The 17,985-nt window shown below is 42.6% G+C and overlaps 2 protein-coding genes across 9 annotated transcripts in view; one reads left to right on the top strand and one right to left on the bottom strand.

Moving 5' to 3' along the window:
- Nucleotides 1-14,449, bottom strand: part of PARP4 (poly(ADP-ribose) polymerase family member 4) — a 70,581-nt gene extending 56,132 nt beyond the window's left edge. Inside the window, exons 1-6 of one of the 3 annotated variants that reach the window (XM_016130740.2) lie at nt 14,237-14,449; nt 12,216-12,339; nt 12,041-12,091; nt 3,652-3,784; nt 1,724-1,925; nt 359-422 (exon numbers count right to left, since the gene is read on the bottom strand). In XM_016130740.2, the coding sequence (XP_015986226.2) occupies nt 359-422; nt 1,724-1,925; nt 3,652-3,783 (398 nt within the window). In that variant the 5' untranslated portion in view covers nt 3,784; nt 12,041-12,091; nt 12,216-12,339; nt 14,237-14,449. Of the gene's footprint in view, nt 1-358; nt 423-1,723; nt 1,926-3,651; nt 3,790-8,501; nt 8,632-12,040; nt 12,092-12,215; nt 12,340-14,236 lie in introns of those variants that run through there. The other 2 variants (XM_036228441.1, XM_016130736.2) reach the window with 2 other exon arrangements.
- Nucleotides 14,091-17,985, top strand: part of CENPJ (centromere protein J) — a 40,860-nt gene continuing 36,965 nt past the window's right edge. The window contains exons 1-2 of one of the 6 annotated variants that reach the window (XM_036228442.1): nt 14,739-14,771; nt 17,586-17,635. The gene's annotated coding sequence lies outside the window, so the exon portion shown is untranslated. The other 5 variants (XM_016130844.2, XM_016130834.2, XM_016130819.2 and 2 more) reach the window with 5 other exon arrangements.

Raw genomic sequence — 17,985 nt, 5'->3', positions numbered from 1 at the left:
TACTATTTCCATTTTTAAAAATACCAGGCACGGAGTAATGAACGTCCTTGCTCTAAGGCTCTCCAGGGAGGTAACGGAGCGGGCAGACTGCCCGGACCTCGTCGGCAGCGGTTTTCTCCTTTCCTCAAGTCACTGTCGCGATTACATCCAGTCTCATATAATACTGAGACGATAAAATAAGTATCGCTATACTAGTTGAAGTAAAAATCTTAAATAAGTAAAAACTCAATAAAGAGTGAGATAAGCAAGATAAATTAAAATACTACAAAAAACACTGATGTACTAATAGCACTTTAATACTGTGGCTGAGGTTTTTAACAGTTTGCAAACTGTTGAGCCCTAAGGATCAGTAGATTACTTAGTGAGCTCCACGTCTTCTATCTCCATGGAGATGTCCAGACGTCCATCATCTGTTCCCACTTCTAGAATCAAAACAAATAAAACACTTGTTCACTATGTAAAGATTATTAAGGCTGGTACACAATAAATGCTGAAAATGTGAAGATTCTTGAATGTGAGCCCTGTTTGCCATGCTGTTCTATTTTCTTCAGGTGCCCTTAAATTAGCTAGAGTTATTGGCAATTGGCAATCTATAGAAAACACAGTGGGAAAGGAGGTAGATTAATGGATAGTAAAAACGTACCATTATAATTCTATTTTAATAGGCATGTGAAGAAAATTCTAATATAGTCTGTGTTATTTAAAACTCATTGTTAGGCAGACAATTTCAAGTGGCATTTTCCTCTGAAGATCGTGGCAAGGGGAGTTCTGGAACGCCTATCTCAGCGGCACAGGGCTGCAATGCGCTCCCTGATACCCTCAGGCCACAGACATGCTCTCATTAGAGGAGGGAAATTCGGGATTCCTAGGTGAGGCGGAGGAATCTCACAGTATCAGCATCATGACATACAGGTATGACTCTTTTAATGCAAGGATTTCTTTCCAGTTTCAATTATGCTATCAAGATTTCAAAAGTCATCGGTGTATTTATAGTAATTCTGACTCTCACTGTTTTATTCTGGATGCTGCAAAATGAGTGTAAAAGGAGTTTATCATCCTGCCTTTTTTTTCTGCTACCATTTTCTGAGACAGCAAGAAAGTCCGATGATAGCATTTCCGGACAAGCATTTATCTAGAGGCTGTGCCACAGAGAAACACCTGGCTGCCTAACACTTTTATAAATAACACGGCTGATCTCATACCAGATGCTCTCTAACATATGCCATGTGCTTCTACAATTAATACTTCATGGGATGGCTGGACTTTTGACATGTCCCCCAGGGAGAGCACCTGTTACATCCAAAGACTTTCTTCTTGGCCAGATTACAATCTGGGTATAGGGGAGACGTGGTTCTTTTGGAAAGAACTTCTTTAACAAAATGCTGCAGGTCCTAAAATTTCCAGTCATCAAGTTGTGATACCTTTTTAACACAAAGGTCCTTTTCCCTCCCAGTTAAAATCATACACCAACTTTTCTGACAATACCAGTGTTCTTGTCGGCATGTTGACTCTGACTCCACTAAACTGGATACTGAGAAGTCAATTTCTACTTTCAAGTACTCTTTTGCCCCCCGCTATTTTGCTGCCCATTTACTGAGATAACAAGAAGCCTAATTATAATTATTTCTGTGATATTTCTGGATCATCCTTTGTCTATAACATCTTTGACAAACCAAAACTCTAGCACCTACCACACACTACGTGCCTTACAGGAAACACTTACCAGAGCTGCTGTCCTCTTGACAAAGAGGTAGTGTGCTGTCTGGTGACTTGTTAGGGCTGTAATTCTTTACGTCCAAGAGTCTCTGTTCCTTGATAGATTCCCATATAAAATCTGGATTTGCGATGTGGATCTGATTCTTCTGGATAGAGTTCAAATAATATCTGCTCAGATGGCCAGCACTGTCTGAAATTATATGTGTGCACTAAGAAAAAAAGAATCAGTTCATTATGCATGAGAAGAAACAAAATTTAAATAAATTATTTGTATCTGTAATTTTCACCCTTGAAAAGTCTTATTGGAAGGTAATTTGTAATCATTTTTCTCAGATTTCTAACACTCTTATCAATACAATTTCTCATTACATAAAAGTTTATAAAATCAAGTTTTTAAAGGGTACGGATGAGCCATAATTAATTAACCAGTCCTAGAGGTTGATTCCTTTCCGAATTTTCCCTCCTCTAAACAATGCTGTGCTGAACATCTTCACATACACTTCGTTGTACACTTGTTTTTCCTTAGGAGTTTGGAGCAGGAGGTTCCAACAGTACTCATTACCATTTTGTTAATTTGTAATTTTACAAAATTAACTTATTTTTAAGTAAATAGTACATACGCACTGTAGAATATCTGGAAAGTAAAAGGCCGGTGCCGGAGGCAGCTGTTGTAGCCTGTCCCTGGGTGCCCCTCCCGGGCTCTTCCATGCAAACCACACACACACAAGCACAAAGCCCTGTGTAGCCATAGACAGCACACTGGGTACGTTCTTCTGGACTTGGCTTTCCCGCTTAACAGTTTACGTTGGGGACCGTTCCTTGTCATTATATGTCATGCTAGATCCTTTGTTGTCCTTTGTTGTAATAGCTGCTGTGTGTGTGTTTCAAACGTTTATATATTGACAAAACAATTTACGAAAAGGCTACACTCCCAGTAGGTGAGAGTTTCTAAAAATGAGATACCAGGCTGGCATTCTCTACACACAAGGCAAATCGAGAGGGTGTAAGAGGTGTGAATTACTCGTCATCCACAGAAATGGTCTGATAGGTGAGAAGAGCCGTACAGGGAGGTAAGCACAATCCTGCCTGAATTGGAGGGAGACAGGGCATTCCATTTCTGATATTCATGGGCAAACTGCCAAATGCCAGAGAGGGACCAAGCATCCAGCTGGAGTTGAATGTGCTTCTCAGAGCAAACTGGCTCTCGGTCGGCAAGCCCAAGGCTGTGGTCCAGGGAGGGGCAGGCTGAGGGGCCTGACAGTCGACCGAGTGGTGCAGGGAAGAGCACTGGGTGGGACAGGCCTGCGCCTGTGAGCCTAGGGCCTAACGCCTTTGGACTTTGACTTTTACTTCTTATGATGAGGTGGTAAAAAAGAGGGCACCCTCATTCTTTTCAAGATTTCACCTCGCTATGAAATTTCACATCTAAACTGACAGGCCTACAGTTTGAAAGAAGGTAGGTCCTTTCCGCCTTTAAATAAACAAAAAGTACAAAGATCAATTGACACTGCACATTTTTTTTTTCTGTCCCCTTGAGTTGCACATAGGTATAGGTGTCACTCCAGTGCTGACGTGCTGGTGGGTGACTGCATAGAGCATTTTTGCAAATGCCGTGCATTCTAACTTTCCTCCTTCAGGCACAGATTTGGCTAGTCTGAAATTATTTCTACTTATATCCTCTGCTGTGCTCTCTTAATATCAGATTCATAGGGCAGGTGGGACTGTCCTACAGTTCACATGAAAGGGAAAAGATGGGGCAGGGCGGTCTTCACCCCTCTGCCTCTCTCCAGCCCAACTTCCTGCTGGCAATGTCAATTCTCCTGCCTTCGCTGACTGCCCTGCTGCCGGATTTCCCTGTTGATTCATCTCACCATGACCTGGGCTGCCTTCATGGACAATGTCTGTCCATATGGCTCATAGGAAATCTGCAAATACCTGGGGATTTAATATAAAGGAGATGTTTCCACCATTTTCCTGGATGTCAGTTTGTAGCTTTTTCTTCTGTTGGCGTGGTAAGTGCTTGATATTCAAGCAGAAGGTACAATTCGCAAAGACTCCCATGGTCATCCTGCAGGAAAAGAAATTCCAGGTTAGAGCTCCAGGGGTTCTCCTCTCAGGGGCTGTAAATGACGGTGACTTCAGAACTGTTCTATAGGCAAACTGTGTGCAAGTTGGGCATTATTTTTTTAAAAAGATATTACAATTATAATCATGAAAGTTGAATATTATCTAAGTTTGCAATATGCATGTTGGTTTTAAAATAATTTCTAGCTTTCATGGCTGATATAATACCCAAAAACCCTTTTGTAGAGACTCATAATATACATTTTAGTGAAAATATAACAAATTTCAGTTACAGATCAAGTGATTTAAGAATATAGAAGCATTAATTTCTAAATTAAAATTAACATTATGCAATAATGAAACTATGGATTTTTAGATATGAATCTTCTGTAAATTCAAAGAGGCTTATTAGTTATGATGTGAGTTTCTGTTAAGCCATTTTGGAGATAAATTGAACAATTCGTAATAAAAATATATAACATATTTAAATGGAAAGATTTATACACACATTTGTAGTTAATTTCTTTTACATTCCCACATAAAAAGAATTACTTCTAAGAAAAAAAAAGTATATTTTGACTCAAAAGAAATGTGTATTTTACATTAAACTAATAAATGGCGAGATACTGGGTTTAATTCACAGTAGCTCTGTGTCAGTTTTTAAGAACCAGTCATCTTGAACAGGTTGCCCAGGGTCAGCTGGGGTTTGGTGCAAAGCGGATTCAGGTCCGATGTTCATTTGAGATTAGTGAGCAGGTTCTTAGTAGGCCAGAGGATAGCTGGGTGGGGCCAGTCTCCAAGACTGCCTACTGGGTGCAGTCCCATCAGGGTTCTGCTCCCTCTGCTCCCCCTGCCCGAACGTCCTGCTCTCCAGGCCAGCTGAAGTCCCCACTCTTAACCTGAGCAATGGTGCCCATCCCTCGAGGCCCTAATGCCCTCTGTACTCCGACGTGGGTCAGGGCCTGGCCTCTTTCCCCAGCCTCATCCTGCACATCTCTCTCTCTCTCTCTTCCCTGGCCAAGCTTGGTCTTTGATGGCTTTGTGTTAGAGCAGACAGACAGATAGATATGAGCAGGAGGGTGAGAAACTCACAGCGCTCACATGTGGTCACCACGAGCCCTAAAGAGGTCCTTAGGGGAACTCAGAGCCCACAACACCCTGACCCAGAGACACAGGTGGTCTTTCCCATAAAGACACATGTGCAGGCCTGGCCCCATTCACCTTTGGCCTAATTTTTCCCTCATTATACAGCTATTATAATAAATTAGCATTGCAGGTAAGGCTGTACCCATCATGCATCTGACTCATGACAGTTCCGTAAAACCCAAACATGGCAAGAAATGGGGTGTCTCCCTGATTCCAAGAGAAACAATCTTCTTTCCATGAAGAGACCACCCAGGAATATGAATACTCCACCCTTTAGTCAGATCTAGATGAAAGCTCCAAACCCACAAGGTGGGGCCCGCTCTCCTGAGCATGTACTTTCCCTCTCGAGAGTGTCCTTTTGCTTCCAAGAAACTCGGGCTGTTGCTTCATCACCTCCCCTGTCCCTGAATTCCTTCCTGTGACCCTGACAAGAACCTGGTCACCTCTCTGGTGACATTCACACATGCTGTTCCTTCTTGCTGAGACATCTTCCCTCCCTACCCTCACCCCCACACTTGTATATCTTGTTTAGGACCTAACAGCATCTGTCCAACAAATGGATATATTTGGGGTTCGCAGGCTTTTCCTTGTGAAATCTGGTTACACTGAAGTCTCTTGATTTAACTCTGCTTTTCCATGGCATTAATATTGACTAATTTCAAATGTGTTAACTGTCTTTTACAGTCTAATTGATTCATTATCACTTACAAATGGGAGAGATGATGATAGATTCTGTGAAAGATATCAGAAAGTGCTACTTAGGTTAATCTGTCTCGCTCTTAATCTCTGACAGTTAAAAAACAAACAACAAATGAAACACTACAACTCTATGACTAACAACTTCAGGACAGTCTCTATGTAATGTACCTGCCTGAGCAGGGCCAGGCCGGCTGATGTGGGCGTGGCCACTCAGCTCTACCTGTTCAGATCCGTCCTGGGAAAATTAAGTCCTCCCACCTGACGTTTGAAAAACTGTTTTCTAATAAAGCAATTCATGCTCACCTTAGAAAATCTAGAAAATACAAAATTGTACAACAGCAAAATAATCTCAAGACCTAGGGGCCATGTTAACATTACTTTTTCTTACAGGCTTTCTCTAGGCGCATGTACAGTAACGACCTATATTAGTATTAAAACTGAAATTATACTATATTCACAATACATATCCTGCCTTTTATGTCAGTATTTTATCTTTAATATTTTATTATTAACAGTCTTAGAAAATACTTTTAATACAGGCTATCTTAGATATGTACCATAAATAATTTCTATTTTGTTGGGCAATTAAATTATTTTTAAATTTTGGTATAAAAAATAAAGCTGTTAGGTACACCCTTAGATGTAAACGTTTGTTGGCAACTCCAGTGACTGTCCTAGAAAACAGTCCTACAATCCTTAACAGCACTGAGTCAAAGAGTTTAAGTAATTTTTATTCTTAAGTTATATAACTTTTCAATTTTAGTTTAAATTGTATTACTTATCAGGTTTGCTTATTTCCTAATATTCAGGAAATTACTGTGTATTTGTATTTCTAAAAATAACTCCTTCCCAAGTAAGTTAATCACTATGAAGAAGAATTTAAAGTGCCCACAGTGCTGGGAATGTGTTAAACCAGATCATGGCTATGGTGCACAACCTGGTAAATTAGAAATCTTTGAATCATATAACTAAAATGGGTGAATTTAATGGTACCTCGATGTTGCTTTTAAAGAAGCACCTATGATCTCTCCACCCCACTGCTCATATTTCTTTCCAACATTATTCTTGCCTGATCATTATACTTTATAAATTATTTTTATAAAACTGTTATTTATATTGTATATTTGATTTTATAGCCAGTTTATCCTAACTTTTACTGCGAATTTTCCCATGTCACTAAATATTCTTTGAAAACATTTGTAGTGGCTACATAAGCTTTATGTCATTTAACTCTTCCCCAAGTCATCAGATATTTCGTTATTTAAAATTGTTCATTATGGTAAATATGCTTTGAGGAAATTGTCCATACATTTTTGGCCAAGTCTGTGTCACTGTTTCCTGAAGACAGATGGCCAGAAATGGACCTACTGGATCCAACAGTGTAAACTTTTAGCCCTTTTTTGCAGTACAATGTACTGCACATAAAATTTACCATTTTAACCATCTTGAAGTGTACAGCTCAGGAGCATCGAGTCCATTCACACCGTGGTGAAACCAGAGCACGAACACTAAACATAAACCCCTGGCCCATCTTTAGCAGCTGAGAAACTAACACTGAGAGCCTCACGGGATTTCCCGTTGGCCTTGACTTCTAGTCCCTGCCTGTCTGTCTGCAGGCCCCCTACTTAGCAGATTCCTCAGACAGGCCCAGGCAGTCAGCTTCTTTCTTCCTCCTTCCTAAGCTTTCTCCAAACACCAGTCAGCTAACCGCCCCCTCCTCCCCCCCCCCACTGGAGCTTGTTCTTTACCTGACAGCCTTTGGGCAGCCCTAGGGACACAGCTCCGCTCTGGAAACCTTGACCTTCCCCACCCAAATTCCGACTACTCTATGCAGACCCCGTGGGTGCAGCTGGGTGCCTCCCTGGAACCCTCCAGCATCCCATCCAGGCCTGCTTTCTCCGCACCAACCCAGGCACAGCTGTGGTCACTACCTCCTCCTAACACTGCCAGTTTCTCCCGGAGGGCAGATCTCTGCAACGGCTGTGCCTAGTTTATCTTTCTAGCCCTACAGTCCAGGGTACACAGCCAGCATTCAGTAAATGCTTGCTTACTAAAAACTCACACATCCATTAAAGCCTAGGATTACAGAAGAGCCTTTCTGACACTACTTGCGTATTTGGTGCTCAACTGGCATCAACATCCACCTCCCTAATGGGACTACTGAACCGCTAAAAAAAGAGGCCACCAACTCTGCTGCTGCGCCAACTACGGTGGCTCTGGGCACACAGACCGGTCCTAAAAAGTGCTTACTGAGTCCACGATCGAGTCAGGGCACCGAGAGGACCTGTAATGTCCTCACGTCCGGCGTGAACTTCTTCACTATCACGCTACGTTTCCCAGCTCTTCTGCTTACCGTCATCTTGCAGCCCAGAGTGGAAAGCTGAACTCCGGGCAACGCCCTATTTTTCTAGAAACTGTGATTTAACGACTCAGCCCCCCCCCCCCCCAGAAATTATTTAACTAATTTCTGCGTTTTCCACTTTGAACTTCAACACATTAAGCGTTTTTATCACAGCGTTCCCAACTGCTGCTGAGATCGGATGACGATTATTCACGCAATTCCCGGACTTTATGCAAGTTTGCTTTGAAACCCAACTTTCCGAAGACAGGCCGTTCGGCGCGTGGGAAACAAGAAACTCGGAGTCCCACCGTGAGCCGCTCCTTCCCGGAGACCCTCCCGAGCGCCGCGCCCCGGGCGGCCCCACCGCGTCCCCCGCCCGTGGGCGCACGGGGACCGGCGCTGGAGCACGACTAAGGACGCGGCGCCACCAGCGAAGGCGCAGCGCCCCGCCGGGCCTGCACCTCCTCCAGGACGCCCAGCCCTCGGCGGGGACCCTCCTGGGCCCACCGGCCGCCACCCCGCGGCGCCCACGCACCTGCCAGAGGAACCAGCCTCTCCCGACTCCCGCGGCTCCCGGCGCTTCCGCCTCCGGCTCTCCGGCTGGGGCGCGGATGCCAGGAAGGGGCAGTGGGAGGCCACCGAGCCCCGCCCCCTGCCCAGAACGACGCTGCGCCGGGATTCCGGCGGCGGGCCCTGCGGGCTGTCCCTTTTTGCACTTGCCCCAAGGGGAGGAGTTTTTCAGTTTCGTCTTCCTGGCAGGATGTGGCCGAGGAGGGTGACGCCGGAGTCGGGATTCGGGAAAAGCGGGTGGTGGTGCTGCCATTTAACTGAGAAGTGGGGAGTCCCGGTAGCTGGAAAGAAGCAAGTTTCGGGCGCGTTTGGGACTGGGGAACAGGAGGGCAAGATAAGGAGTTTAGGACTTCCTGAGGTTGGAGTTCGCGGTCCTGTTCTTCTGTAGTTAGAGGTGGAGATCTACCATTCCGGAGAGGTGGGGCTGGAGTTTCACTGAATAGAGGGTCAAGTAATAGGAAAGAATAAAATTCTCCAGGTACCAAATGAAATGAAAATAGAAAAGATGCAAAAAGGTCTGGGATCACACTAAGGCAAGCATGGTAAAAGAGCCAGTCACAGGAGGTTTGGAATTCCTAGTGTGGACAAAAGTTGTTACACTGTTTTGTAAGATGGGACAGGGGTCTCAAGGTTTGGACAGTTCTTCCTAATTGCTATCCTTACTAAATGTTAAAATGTAGCACAGTAGTTTACAGAGGCAGCTGAAACTGGATGAACATCACTGGAAACTAACCTCATAAATTTAGCCAAGTTCAAAGGGGAAATCGACATTTAATTAACCAAATCCAGGTAAGTTTAGCCAACTGGGAAGGAATCAGCATGTAATTAACCAGTGTACAGAGGCACAGCTAAGCCTCCCTAAGAAAACGGCTATGGATGGGACTCCCCATCTCCCTTACTTGCTGCAATAAAACTAAGGGCAGCCATGTCTCACCCTCAGACAGAGCATCCCAAGCGAGGAAGCCCTTGAGTTTGGTAACAACACTGTAATCTGTTAAGCGTGCAATAGCAGTATGTCTAAAAAAAAAAAAAAATGTATGTTCCTTAATTAAAAAATACTTTTGCTAAAAAATGTTTGTAAATCTAATTTTCAAAGTGCTGAAAGCTGCTTACCACCAACTGAGCCTTAGAGGAGTGTAATCTGCTGGTGGAGGGTCTTGCCTTGACACTGAGGGCTGCTGACTGACCAGGGTAGTGGCTGCCGTGCAACTTGGGGTGGCTGTGGCAGTATCTTAAAATAAGACAACAATGAAGTTTCTCTCACGGATTGACTCTTCCTTTCAAATGATTTTTCTGTAGCATGGGATGCTGCTTTATAGTATTTTACCCACAGTGGAACTTCTTTCAATGTTGAGGCTGTTTTGATTTTCTATCCACACCACTAAAACTTTCTCCACATCGGCAATGACTGTTTCGCATTATCACTAATGTGCTCACTGGAGTAGCACTTTTACTTTCCTTTAAGAACTTTCCTTTTGCACTCACGACCTGGCCAACTGGCGCAAGAGGCCCAGCTCTCAGCCCATCTCGGCTTTGACATGCCTTTCTCCCTTAGCTTAATCATTTCTAGCTTTTGATTTAAAATGAGAGACGTGCAAATCCTCCTTTTACTTAAAAAACTCCATGTTCCATCTATAGGTTGAAAGTGAAAGGATGGAAAAAAGACATTCCATGCAAATAGTAGCCAAAAGACAGCAGGGAAGGTTATACTAGTATCAGACAAAATAAATTTTAAATACAAAATTCTTATAAGAGACAAAGGGCATTATATTTTAATGAGTCAATACATCAAGAAGATAGGACAATTATATATATACATCTAATGAGCACCCCAAAATATATGAAGCAAAAATTGACAGCATTAAAAGGAGAAATTGATAGTTCTACAATAATAGTTGGACTCTTCAGAACCCAAATTTCAATATTTGCTAGAACAACTAACTATAGAAGATTAATAAGGAAATGGACCATATAAACCAATGAGACCTAAAAGACATGTACAGAACATTCTGGAACACAACAAGCAGAATACAGATTCTTTTAAATGCACAGGGAACACACTCCAGGATAGACTGTACATAGGTCACAAAGCAATATTCAATAAATTGGAAATAACTGAATCATAAAAAGTACATATAACACAATTCCGATCTCAGTAGAATGAAGCTAGAAATCAGTAACAGGAGAAAAACTGGCAAACTACAGAATATGCAGAAATTAAACAAAACACACTTAAACACACTACTGGTCAAAAAAGAATTCACAAGTGTAATCAGAAAATATTTGGAAATGAATGAAAAGAAAAACTTATGGGATACAGTGAATGTATTCAGGGGGAAATTTATAGTTGTAAATGCTTATATTAAAAAAAGGGAAGACTCCAAATCACCATTCAACTTTACACCTTAAAGAACCAGAAAACAAAGAACAAACTAAACCCAAAGCCAGAAGAAAGAAAATGATAATGATCAGAACAGAGACACATGAAATAGAGAACAGAATTAATGAAATGCTCTGTTAGTTTTAGAAAAGATCAACAAAATTTTAGTCAGACTAAGAAAAGAGGGAAGACTAAACTTATTAAATGAGAACTGGAGGTGGGGACATTATTACTGATCTTACAGAAATAAAAAGGATTATAAGAGAATCTATAAACAGCTGTATGTCGACAAATTGGATAACCTAAATGAAATGGAGAAATTCCTAGAAATACACAAACTACCACCATTTAATCAGGAAGAAACAGAAAATCTGAATAGAAATAACGAGATATTGATTGAATTAGTGATCAAAAGCCATCCAACAAAGAAAAGTGCAGGATCAGATGGTTTCACTGGTGAATTCTACCAAACATTCAAAAATGTCCCTGACAGAGGAACCACTTATTATTTTAAGGAATGGCTAGTGGAACACATGTGAAAGTTTTTTGGACAGCTTTGCCCCTTGCAGTTAAGTAATACACAAATCACTGGTAATTTCGTATTTGTGGAAAGCAAATGTGCTGCTTTAAAAATGTGTAATATTGGTAATACCCATACAAATGTCTAATCAATGTACTATATACTTGAAACTAATAATAAAATAAAATGCTAAAAAATGTGCAATATGGGGAGATAAAGTACATCATAGGGAATATAGTCAATAATGTTGTAATAACCATGTATAGCATCAGATACTAGACTTATCAGGGTGATCACTTCATAAGTTATATAAATGTCTAATAACCATGTTGCCCACCTGAAACGAATATATCACATGTTGACTGTAATTGAAAAATAAAAATACTAAAAATAACTAAAAATGTGCAAAAAGCTATGGAATGCTTATAAAACCATGAGACAATTATGTAGAAATCTTAATTACTGTTATTTTCAAGAAGAAAGTAAAAACATAGGTGTGACAACTATTGTGATCACAGGTAGAAATCTCCTTTCCATTCAACATTATTGCTCAGGCATTCTAGAATGTAGTAGATGTGATAATCCCTTCATTGTTTAGACTCACAGGTTTCCATGATCTTTCACTGGAGGTCCAATGTACCATCAATAGTCCTATCTATATTTAAAAGACAAGATTAAAAAAGAAAGATATTTTAGTATGTACTAAGCTAAAATCCTAGGTATCTGAGATTTGCGGCCTTGGTGAAGAACTCCCAGAAGTGGGCTGTGGGTTTTCTTACCTTTGCCTGTAGGCCTGAGGCTTGCCTTGCTCAGTGTGATTGCCATACTATGCTCACCCTTTCTACCCTGGATGGTATGGGCATAGGGATCATCCCTCAGCCAGGCCTGCAATTCTGCCCTCTCCTGACAGAGAAATCACTGATGTCACTGTAAGGTAAACGTGGGACACACAGAGAAGTTTTAAAAGCAAGCCTTTATTGGGAGAGCTCTCCCGGGCGAGGTTCGCTGGTCCCAAGAGGAGGGGGCCAGGGAAGTCAAGCCCTGGGACGGGAAGGTGTAGTTTTTATAGGGTTATGTGGGGGTAGGGTATAAAATGGGACCTTGAAGCCTGTATCAGGGAATGTTAATTGGGACCTGAGGCTGTTAGGGGAGTGGCACCAGGGCTTTAGGGAGGGCCCAAGTCAGTTGAGCATCTGGATTCTATCTCAGTTGGGAGTCTGGATTCTTGTACCCAGTTGAGATATTCCCAGGCAGACATCTGTTCAGCCTTCCCTCCCACCAACCCAACAGTCACTAGTCCGGCAATGAAAAATTCTCGACTCTCAGAACATGCTTCATACCAGATCAAGTGTTAAAAATAATATCACCAAATTATTTGAAAATAACAGCATTATTTTGTATCTTGTAAAATTATTGGCATGACTTGTAGAGCTAGGCTTTGGCAGGCAAAGCAAATTCATCAACAGCTGAAGTCATGATAAAGGTGAAAGCATCGTAATGGATATGTTTGTGGTGGAGTATGGTGATGGTTCCATGGGTGAATAGTTCTACAAACTCATCAAGTCGTATACATGAAATATGAAATCATATCTCAATAAAGTGGTTTAAAAAAACGAAAACACCTCCCGTTCATCAAAATTGTATATGGTACGTATTATGCTGTTTTTATCTAGATTCTTTTAATCTTCTTGACAGTCCAGTGAGGCATTATTATCATTCCCATTTTGCAGATGAGAATCCAAGTTTCTAAGAGGTTGAGTGCCAAAACTTACAAAGCTCTTTGCAAGTTGTAGGCTTTGATCCCAGGCCTGCTGGACTCCAAAGCATTCCCTCCTCCCTCCCACGATGGCATAAAGGATTGTATCAGAATGGATAACCTGTGATTAAAATTAGACTAAGACCTCTTCAGACCTCTACAGAGCTCTTAGTCTAATTTTCCTCTACAGTAATATCTGAAGAAGCAACAAAGGTAGGAACAGCCGATGAGGACGAACCTTCCATTGTCTGGCAGAACAGAGGTTGGAAGTTCCTCCCCTTTATCCCTCCCACCGTGTAATGGATTTTGAGGACCTTTCAAGCTTAGTAGGCAGTTGTGAGATTACCTAGGCTACAGGTGAACACATATATTAGTATCTTAAAACAGCCAGTTTAGACTAGAGTGTGGTAAAAGATTTACTTATTCAATCAAGTAATGTAGTACTATGTACTACGTAAAAAAAAAAAAATAAAGGAATATAGGCACAAAAAGCAGAGGATATTGCGTCTATCTTAAAAGTTACACGTTTTTAAGAGAAATGAGACTTAGGGTGTGCTTTCAAGCCAAATACTATTATAAATGAATAAGACGACTTGGGACCTCTGAAGGTGTTATTCGGAAGTTGTGGCCTTTGGTTTCCTCACCCGCAATGACAATTACAAGACAAAAGTAGCAAAACCAGAACTTTTCGGGAAGAAGGGCTAAATTTTTGAAGTAGATCGCAGAACAATTTGGGGGTGGGCAAATCTGTGAAAGCGTTTTCAAATTATCTTTAACCAATGGTAGTTGGTTTCAGCGGCGGTAACAGCACGATTCAATTGTCTTTAAATACACGAAACCCCGGGATGCGCACTCCAGCACCCTACAGCGCCGCGTCTCTTGGCGCCTGCGCAGCGCTCCGCTGTGGCAATTACGAACTTTTTGACTTTTTCATTCATTGTTCAAAATGAAGACTTTTAATACATGACGGATACACAGTGACACGCCACGCATTAGTCATAGGAGAAGAGGTGAGTGGTGACGATTTGGGGACTGAGTTCTCACCTGGTTACCTTTGCCTTATGGAATAGCGTGGCCGACGGCCCATTTTGTCCCTTTACTAAGCCACACCCAGCCAAAGCGGAGAACAAAGACAAGGAAACCGCCAAAATAGACGGACTGTAAACAAAGAGCTCCTTTCCCCCGACGCCTCTAAAAGCTTCGGTCCCTCAGAGTTAGTTCTGTCTCCGGGTTCCCGCCATTTCTTCCTCGCTTCGGCGCTCTCCCAGTTGTCAAAGGGGAGGGGTTTCCGGTCTTTCCCGGAAGTTCCTTCTAGGAACCGTTTTCTCTCCGACCGAGGCTCCGGCGGAAGATGCCCCGCCGGGAATCTCCTAGGTAACGCCCGTCTCTGTGACGTCGCTGGGAGCAGTTGCGTGAGTCCGACGTTGCCCGCGCGCAGGCGCAGAGCGAGTCAGTGGGTACTACATTTCCCAGGAACCCTCGGGTCAGGGGCGGGGCTCCGGCCGGAGGCGGTGGTTGTGGCGGCTCTTTCGTAAATGCGGCGGCGACTCCGGCTCGGGTTTGAGCAGACTGCAGAGCGGTAATTCGTGGACGAAGGGACCCGGGCAGCGGGGGCCGAGAGGCGAGGACCGGTTCCGGGCCTCGGGCGAGTGTGGTGGGCGCTGGGCGACGTCGGACCGTGGCAACACCTGTTCCAGGTTAATGGTGTTGTGTGGGGAGCCTGCGTTTGTCACCTCTGTGGTCTTGGCGGTACCGTAAGCTGATGTCGAGGCGAACAGGGGACGCGGGCTGCTCCAGAAGAGGGCTCAAAGCGGCCTTGCTTTCTGCACCCCGCAAGGGCCGGCCTCCTGCACCCTGGTCAGGTGCTTGTCCTCAAAGCTGCGCTGTGGAGTCGTGGCTTTCCAGGAGGGGCGTTTTGGGGGAGATAAATACCTCCCCGACCAGCTCGTTACTTCTCACCGTCTCACAGGTTCGAGCTAACTGCTTGTGTCCACTTTTCCCCTTAACGATGCCGAGAATGTACCCTCGCCCCCAACTGCTTTAAACAATGTTTATGGAGCACTCTTTGGAGCCTTCAGAGCTGTTCGTTTCGGGGTAATTTTGAGATGTGAAAAAGCTGAGTTCACGTACTAATCGGTTCCAGGCGTTTCGCTAGATGACTCTGTTATAGAATTCTGCTTCAGAAAAGGGAGAAGTATTTTCAGTGTGTGTCATACAATGCAGTGAAGAAGCAAGGGAAACAAATCCCTTGTTTAAAATTCCGTTAAATCCATATTTTTGACCTAATAAAATGACACTATCTGTCTTTAGTTCTTCAGTTACATTAGCCACATTTCAAGTGCTCTATAGGCATATGTGAGTAGTTGGGTGCCAAATTGGACAACACAGATCTATGTAATTGTATCCTTTGTCTTTCTTGCTCTGTCTCTTACACACTGCTTTGCACTTTGTCAGTTGACAGTATGTCTTGGATATATTCAGTATTTCCATATCAGCACTTACTGATCTTGTTCTCTTTAACAGATGCTTAATATGAATGAATACCATAATTAGCTGGTCCCAAGTTAATGGACATTTAGGTTAATTTCAGTTTATTACAAATGCAGATGTGTGCCAGTATAGCACAAAATGCCCAGGTGTAAAATTGATGAGTCGAAGTTTCTGTGCTTTTGCAGTTTGGATAGATGTAGTCAAATTGCCCTCCAAAAAAAAAGGTAGTTTTATTCCCAAATAAAACTTTATGAAAGAGTTCCTTTTTTTCCACACTGAGTGTTATCAAATTTTTAGTCTTTGCCAACTGAGTGCGTAAAAAAATAGTACGTTGTTACCGCTTTAATTTCTATTCAGTTGAGTCAGGATGAGCCTAGTTTAATGTTGGGGCACCTGTTTTTTTCTTTATGTCTTTTGTATACTTACGTTTCTTAGGCACTAGATTATGAAGCTAAGTACATGTTTGTGTGCCTTCAGATTGCCATTTTTTTATTTCCCTTTGTTTATATATCTTTTGTTGTATTGGTAAAGTCGAGAATTACACCTGAAAATAGTGAGATGCCATGTCACTTTGGTACTGGATCTCTCGTTTCTCAAAGACATGGCTGTAGTAGTTCTTCCCTCTCTCCATCCTCATCAGCTTTTATTTCTTCTGTCTTAAATCTCTATCCTGCTTCTCTGCGCAGCCACTGTTCTGCTGATTTCCTTTTATGACAAAACTCCTGGAAAGACTTAGGTATACTCACTGTTTCCAATTTCTCGTTCTCTCATGTATCCCCTTCATTCAAGCTTTTGCCCCTTGCTCAAGCTTCTCTCATGGAAGTTATGACCTTTGCTTTGCTAAATTCTCAGATTCCTCATATGTAATCTATTAACAGCATTAGCACAGCGCTTTTATTCCCTGAAACACTTTCTTCACTTGGTTTCAAGGACACTATACTTTTTGCATCTCTTTTGCCTCCCTCAGTACCTTAGCGATCTCATCCAGTGTCTTTACCATCTGTATGGTGGGGATACCCACATTTGTGCTTCACAGCCTTGGCTTCGGCTTGAATTACATTATTGTGCCCAGCTATCCACATGATGTCTCCTCTGGCATGTCTGATAGGCATCTTAAAATGTCCTAAATTCAACTCTTGATCCCTTAGCCCCCCAAACCTGTTTTGTCCCTTTTTCCACAATTCAGTTAATGGCAACTCAATACTTCTAGTTACTAAGCCAGAAAATTTTAAGTTATATTAAGGGGAGGATCCCAGTGACCCCTGGAGGTTCCATAGACAATGAAGAGGGCTCTTGTGTAGTCTGAGCGTATGAGGTTCAAAACTGGGTGCTCTTTTCTGGTAGAGGAAGAGAAAATGAGCTAGAAGCAAAAAACAAGAAGGAAAGCATACTCTACTTCTAGGCCCAGCGGTGCAAGGACATGGGCTGCAGAGGAAGATGTGTTCTCAGGAAGATGAGAGAAGAGGTTAAGGACAGTAGGAGATTTTGTTGGTGATGACAGTGAGTGTTTTGGCATTGAGGATGCTTGGGAGATAGAGACAGAATAAGGCGTACGCATGGAGATTAGAGTGTAAGAGATAAAGTGTGGCTCGGGAGCCAGGGCCTTCTCATGGTGACTGATGTAAACAGGCTTGAGCGCATAAGGAGATCAGTCCTGGAGAATTCACGGTGGGTAGTGGATTTCCGGAGGACGGGGGCATCAGCGAGGGCAGCTTGCAGGCTGAGCGGCCGGGTCCTACTCTGCCCCTCGCAGCTGCACCACTTGCTCCTTATCCTCCACCAGACCCTTAATTTTATCCTTTAAGTGAAGACTCTTCACCCCTTCCCCCTCGTGGCTTTTATTTTTCTCCCTATTTAACATATTGTATAATTTACTGTGACGTGTGCGTATTTTCCCCACTAGGCCGACTTAACTGGCATGTACGCAGAGCCTAAAACAGTGTCTGGCACAAAGTAAGAAATCAGTAAATGTTTGTTGTGTACCATCAGACTTTGTGATGTCCCATTTAAATTTGTCTGTTACATAGTGATAGTTACACTAGGAAATTGGTTATTTCATAGTGTGATTCATACAGCATAGCTATCCTATGGTATGAACCAGTGTAATTTTTATTGTTGAACATTGAATGAAAACAATACTTTATGATATTGAATTTATCTTTAATAGTATAACCTTATTTGTGATTTAACTTTAACTTTAGAAAACAATAATAAGTTTCTCCTACCTGCCGGGGATGGATGGGTGGTGAATATACAGATATCTTCAAGGAACTCACACCTGGGTAGATCATGAACACAAAAGC

Source organism: Rousettus aegyptiacus, unplaced genomic scaffold, assembly GCF_014176215.1.
Source record: "Rousettus aegyptiacus isolate mRouAeg1 unplaced genomic scaffold, mRouAeg1.p scaffold_m13_p_11, whole genome shotgun sequence".
NCBI lineage: Eukaryota > Metazoa > Chordata > Mammalia > Chiroptera > Pteropodidae > Rousettus > Rousettus aegyptiacus.
Note: the sequence above shows the minus strand (reverse complement) of the source record. Positions and strands in the feature narration are given on the sequence as shown.